At 38.6% G+C, this 6746-nt stretch overlaps 3 protein-coding genes across 3 annotated transcripts; all 3 read right to left on the bottom strand.

The window, feature by feature from the left end:
- Positions 1-1898: 1898 nt before the first annotated feature.
- On the bottom strand, positions 1899-2856 carry zgc:114046 (histone H2B 1/2). The gene has a single exon (XM_056452360.1). It carries the CDS (start codon positions 2840-2842, stop codon positions 2468-2470), a length of 375 nt encoding a protein of 124 aa, XP_056308335.1. The 5' UTR covers positions 2843-2856; the 3' UTR covers positions 1899-2467.
- Positions 2857-3164: 308 nt separating this feature from the next.
- si:dkey-108k21.18 (histone H4) lies at positions 3165-3961 on the bottom strand. The gene has a single exon (XM_056452366.1). It carries the CDS (start codon positions 3947-3949, stop codon positions 3638-3640), a length of 312 nt encoding a protein of 103 aa, XP_056308341.1. The 5' UTR covers positions 3950-3961; the 3' UTR covers positions 3165-3637.
- A 1483-nt stretch (positions 3962-5444) lies between these two features.
- si:dkey-108k21.19 (histone H2A) lies at positions 5445-5839 on the bottom strand. Its single transcript, XM_056452354.1, has one exon. The coding sequence runs from the start codon at positions 5837-5839 to the stop codon at positions 5453-5455; it is 387 nt and encodes a 128-aa protein (XP_056308329.1). The 3' UTR covers positions 5445-5452.
- Between the last annotated feature and the right edge of the window lie 907 nt (positions 5840-6746).

The raw sequence follows: 6746 nt of genomic DNA, 5'->3' as shown, positions 1-6746 counted from the left end.
ACCAGAGCACCCAGGGAAACCCACACAAACACAGGGAGAACATGCAAACTCCACACAGAAATGCCAACTGACCCAGCCGGGACTCGAACCAAGGACCTTCTTGCTGTGAGGTGACAGTGCTTACCACTTTGCCACCGTGTCACCCTGTGTGAGGAACTTTGGATAAGCTATTTTTCATGATTAATTGATTGACTTGTCCATTTTGTTAGTGACATCTAGATGGTATTATACAGACGTAGGTAAATCACTCTATATAGCCTAAGTTTTAAATGGCTTTATAGGCAACCTTTGGATCTCAGACACTTTTTTTTAGTCTGTCTCAAAGAAGTACACACTTAAATGATTGCAAAATGTCTGTAATATTGTTCATCAACAATAATATACTGGTTTTGGAAATGTAACTTATAATGAATGCATGTTGAAATCAACTGAGCACCTAAATCAATGTCTGACTATACAATTTCCTTCTTCCTCTTTTTAAAATATCTTTTCTTTTGGACTATTGCAGTATTTATTAAATAGTTAGTTCCCCAAAATGAAAAACAGCCTATGATTTAGGCTACTCACCATCAAGGCATCCCAGGTGTATGGCTTTCTTCTTTCCGTTAAATCTATTCGGAGTTTTATTTACACTTGACTGGTCTTGCTAATGGCAGTCAGGAGGTGTCCAAGGTAAAAACAGTGCACACAGCCTACTAGAACATGCCTCAAACAGCTCAAGGGGGTGAATAAAGACCTTAAGTTGCAAACTAATGCGTTTTGTATTAAAATATCCATATTTAAAAACACTTTTCTACCATTTCTTCAACCCGCGTTCACGAGTGACTGATTTCCGGCGGAAGCGCCGAATAATACAAAACTGCGGTTGATAATTAGCCTACAAGTGCAACATCAACAATAACAAAACACTTGAATTTGACAATAATTATTATTTTTAATTAAATTTAGAGTAAACCAACAAAATTAATTTGACTGTTCTTGTCCAATACTTTCCCCACAACAGGGAAGTAATGCAGCCTTGAGGAGTTACCAGTGCAACTCGGTTTAATATACTTAAAGATATGACACTGGGTTCAATACAAGTTTAGCTTATCACCTTTTTACTTCAAATTACTTTAGCTATTTTGTTTTTAAGTTGTAAAAAATAACAAACAGGCAGTGCGGTGGTGCAATGGGTAGTGCTGCTGCCTTACAGCAAGAAGGTCGCTGGTTTAAACCCCGGCTGGTTCCTTTGGCATTTCTGTGTGGAGTTTGTCTGTTCTCCTGTGTTGTCTTAAATGTTATAAATGTGTCACTTAATACTTAAGATTATGTAAATGAACACATCCAGTACAAGTAAAATCTACCCACACTGAGTGCCCATTCAGTCATTGACTAAAACCATTCAATCATTTATCATTCTTTTCATTGACACCTTAACGGCCCATCAAGATAATCCCATCAACAGAATGACTATCAAGTCTTCTTTTAATACATTCATAACTGGCCCTCATGCTTAATCAGGCTCAATTCCAGGCCCTATATCATTTTAAAGGGGTAGTTCATTTAAAATTAACATTTACTCACTATTTACTCTCCCTCAAGTGGTTTTAAACCTCTACGAGTTTCTTGCTTCTGTTGAACACAAAAGACGATATTTTGAATAAAGTTGGAAACCTGTAACCATCGAGTCCCTATGAAAAAACTAAAAGTCCATGGTTACAGGTTTCTACAAAATTACTTATTTTGTGATCAATAAAAGAATCTCTATATTAAACCAGTAAAGAGTAAATGACAAAAGTTTCACTTTGGGAGAACATCCCTTTGAGAACACGTTTTAAATCAAATGTGAAGTGCACAACACTGTTACTGTCTGGTTCATTTATCTCAAATATCTTATGTAGATTTCATGCGGCATAATGATCATACACTGATATGCAAAAATAAACAAGCCCATCAATATCTTCCTTGGTTTCTGCAGAAGAGTGGATGTGCTCCCTTCAGAGCAGAACCAGTAACTCGATTGCACTCTGCTTTATTACACGCAGATTGGGAAAGTGATAGTAAGATGTCCCATCCTGGCCACATTCCGTCTGCAGACTAGTGATCATGAACGGGATATGCGTCAATTTACGAATCACAATACGTAAAAATGTTAATAAACGTATTAAATAGGATTTATTATTATAATAATAATGTGACTAATGCTCAGTTGCTTTACATTAAGACAGTGGGCTTGGGTTTAATCTGCATTGCAGTAGACGATACTATTCGCCAGCATACACACACACACACACACACACGTTCAGGCAGCAAATATTCATTCATTCAGGTTTCCGTTTACAATAACCATAACCAATAAATCAGTTAATAAAACGTTCCTGTTTAGATAACACCTACGCTAAATATGCAATAACGGAACCTCTTTAGGGAAAATATGGGTGGCTCTTAAAAGAGCCTTTGGGGTAGCTGTAGAGGATTCAGCGCTTTACTTGGAGCTGGTGTACTTGGTGACGGCCTTTGTGCCCTCAGACACGGCGTGTTTGGCCAGCTCCCCGGGCAGTAAGAGACGCACGGCGGTCTGGATCTCTCTGGAGGTGATGGTGGAGCGCTTGTTGTAATGAGCGAGACGAGACGCCTCACCGGCGATGCGCTCGAAGATGTCGTTAACGAACGAGTTCATGATACCCATTGCCTTGGAGGAGATTCCAGTGTCGGGATGGACCTGCTTTAACACCTTGTACACGTAGATAGCATAGCTCTCCTTCCTGGTCCTCTTACGCTTCTTTCCTCCTTTACCGGCGGTTTTAGTGACGGCTTTCTTAGAGCCCTTCTTAGGCGCGGCTTTCGCTGGTTCAGGCATGATTGCTACGATTAGATATGAGCAACTCTGTTCTTCACGAAGGCGCACACTGGGTATTTATTCGGCTCTTATGCAAATTACAGAAGGCAAGAACTGCCCTCTCTGGTTTGTGTATGAGTGCAACGAACGTGTGACAATAATTTCATTGGTCAGAAAGCAGACAGGATTGCAAGCAAATCAGCCAATAGTAAGCTTCGACATTGTAATGCCGCCCAACCCAAGAGACTTCCGCATAACAATAGGATCCTTTGTTTTATTTTCCCGCTCAAGACCAAACTTTGTTTACTTTTTTGTATTAATTTATTTGTAATTATGGGGAACAAAAAGTGTATAAACTATACACTCTCAACAGGCGCACCTTCTAAACAATTTTTAAAATGTTTTGTTTCAAACAAAAGGGCAGTTTTTACCAAAGATAAAGGAAAACACAAGACATGTCGCTCGGGGGAGAGGCTCGGACCAGGCTTGAGTTCATGCAGTATTTGGTTAAACTAAAGACACAGATGTTTAGTATTATTGGGGATTGCGTATAAGAAATTCAATCATAAGCTTGGCAAGCAGATTTGAAGATTGTCTCATTAAGACAGAATGCCCGAGCTTACTACACAAGGATTTCAAATATGGCCACTGAGTGAAATGACTTGCTTTAAAAGAGACGTTTTATTAATGCCAATAATTTAAAACTACAGTGCAGCAGAAAAACAAAGAGTTTTCAACACTTGAAGTGCACTCTTGCGAAAATGTGGGTGGCTCTTAAAAGAGCCGTTGGTTTAATTTTTCCTTTTAGGTCCAAGTTTAACCTCCGAAGCCGTACAGTGTACGTCCCTGTCTCTTCAGCGCGTACACAACATCCATGGCGGTCACGGTCTTTCTCTTGGCGTGTTCGGTGTATGTAACGGCGTCACGAATTACATTCTCAAGGAACACCTTGAGTACACCGCGAGTCTCCTCGTAGATCAGACCAGAGATACGCTTGACTCCACCACGGCGAGCGAGACGACGGATGGCAGGCTTTGTAATTCCCTGGATGTTATCACGCAACACTTTACGGTGACGCTTGGCGCCTCCTTTACCCAGTCCTTTACCGCCTTTGCCTCTTCCAGACATGATTATCACTTAATCAACTACAAAGTCGAATGTACGATGTTACGCTGCATTCTAGAAGCTTTATAGTCGCTCAGAGGACCTAGTTGAAACAGTAAAGGTGGAGCTACAACATTACGTCACACCTAGGCGCGTCAATCCAGCGAACTCCGGACCCCATCCTTCGAACTAGCTTCTTTTAATTATATATTTAAATAAATAGCTTAAGCCATTATCCCGAGTCCATATGAACCATATTTTCTTAGTTTTGTCTCCCTTTTTAGTATGTAATCATAATTGATTATTATCCTCAAATTTACATAAGCATGTACTTAATTTACAGTATTTTACCCCCATACTTTATTTAAAACAATAAATCACACACACACGCACACACGCACGCACGCACGCACACACACACACACACACAATAATGTATACTCTAAAAGTATTTTTTTGGTATTCTAAATTATTCCCTAAATACAGCTTTCTGTATAATATATAGTAAATATATATTAACTTTTGAAGAGATATATTGAAGTTAATTAGTTATTTGGACTGATTATAAATAATATACTTATATAAATGAATTCTAATTTTTTTAAGTCTAACACAAAACTGAAATGTAAATTGATTTCTGTATAGTTGAGCTCAAACAAATGCAGACAATAGAAATTGAGTCAACGTGACATTTAACCTTTATTAAAAAAGGAAGTATAAAGCATTGTACAGCGCGTGCGTCAAAGATGTAGTCATTGATGTAAGCCTGCTAACTGATCAAATGACAGAATATGTGAACCTAGTTTATATACAAGTAAATGATAATAATAATAATTAAAAGCCTGGGTGCTGGTCCACAGAGGGCTCTTATTTTGAGGGCTACGTCACGAGCTCAGATTTGGTTGACCAATCAGAGGAAAATGGGCGTTTCAGCACAGTCTACATGTGTATAATGAATTCTAAAGTCGGTTATCTATTTTTCTACCCTGAATTTAAAAAACGAAAATAGAGACAAAATTTATTTTTTTTTGTTTCTTGTGGGCAAACGAAAAAAAAAAAAAAAAGATTCTGACCACCTTTTTGGTGTCTGTTGCGATCATTGATTTCTGCCAGTTTGTCAGCTTAATCTGATTCTCAGCTTGACTAACAAATGCACTGATCATGTTCTCTGCACTTTCAGCAAAAGCCCCCGTTTTAGCTCCAAAGAAGCGCAAATTCTTTAGATGTCTAGTTTCGGAGAGCAGTCTACAAAATAAGTGGTTGCGCACTTTAAAATACAGGCTGATTTTAAAATAAACAAAAAGCATCACAAAAACTCGTTTAGTCTTAACATTGTAGATTACTCAATAATTCGAATTGATATAGTTCTTGTTAATCTTAATGTTGCCGTCCCAACCATCTAATTTACACATAAAATGTTTGAAAGATTTCATCATTTTACATTTTAGAGTGAATTATTGCCCTTTAAAACAAGCAAGTGGGTGGCTCTTAAAAGAGCCTTTGGAGAACTGTAGGAAGTAAACTAGCTTATTTGCCTTTGGTGGCCTTCTCGGTCTTCTTGGGCAGCAGCACGGCCTGGATGTTGGGCAGCACACCACCCTGAGCGATGGTCACTCCGCCCAGAAGCTTGTTCAGCTCCTCGTCGTTGCGCACCGCCAGCTGCAGGTGACGGGGGATGATACGGGTCTTCTTGTTGTCCCGAGCGGCGTTTCCAGCCAACTCCAGGATCTCAGCGGTCAGGTACTCGAGCACAGCGGCCAAGTACACTGGAGCACCGGCACCGACGCGCTGAGCATAGTTACCCTTGCGGAGAAGCCTGTGAACACGGCCAACGGGAAACTGAAGTCCTGCCCTGGAGGAGCGAGTCTTAGCCTTCGCTCTGGCTTTTCCGCCTGTTTTGCCTCTTCCGCTCATGTTGAACAGTTAGTTTTCAAAGTTTACGATGACTTCTAAGTCGCGACAACTAGCTTTTAAAGCTAACGTACTTCCCGCCGATTGGTCAGAATCTCTCTCAGTTGAAAACCAATCACCGCACTTCCCTCCTATTTGCAAGCTTCCCTCCCTCTTTGCAAGCTTCTGCCATTGTTTTGTTATACCTATAGTTCAAGTATAGGATTAAAATAAAATGCTATAAACTACAAGTGTGGAATAAATTGTTGTAATCACGTTATTAAAGAGATTCATTAATCCTAAATGAAAAATATAGTGTATATACACACACACACACACACACACACACACACACACACGTATTTCAATATCTATTTTCACCATGTTTAACCTTTAACTAAATTATCGCGAGTGAATTATGCACAACTGAATTCTACAGTTGGGACAAAGTGGGTTAAATCAATTATTTAAAATGGGAAAACACGAATCCGGTAAATTTAAACGCTGTGGCCAGACAAAAACAATGTAGCATATATTAATAAGGTGCAATACATATGAAAAGCTAGATAAATATAGGAGCTCATAAAGGTAATGAACAGCATATTCAAATATAATGCAGTATAATTTAATGTATTCATTTAGCAAGAAAACAAAACAAAAAAAATTTAGCAAGAACAAAGAAAACAAACTTTTATTTTCCCGAGAAATTAGTGGTCAGAGGTTTCAGAACCATTTAGAAAAAAAAAAAGTGTTTAATAAAAAGTAGTGAAAGATTAAAATTAAATTCGAGAAAATTAAGCTCACAACTTGGGTTAATTGTCAAACTAAGTAAGATCTCAAAATATTTTATATGCAACCTATAAGTCATGTATAAAATAAAGTTAAATAAAATTTGCTTTGGTGTCTTGTGGACCGCTTTAGAATAGTTTAA

Source organism: Danio aesculapii, chromosome 25 (genome assembly GCF_903798145.1).
Source record: "Danio aesculapii chromosome 25, fDanAes4.1, whole genome shotgun sequence".
NCBI lineage: Eukaryota > Metazoa > Chordata > Actinopteri > Cypriniformes > Danionidae > Danio > Danio aesculapii.
The sequence above is the reverse complement of the archived record's forward strand: the minus strand, read 5'-3'. Positions and strand labels throughout refer to the sequence as shown.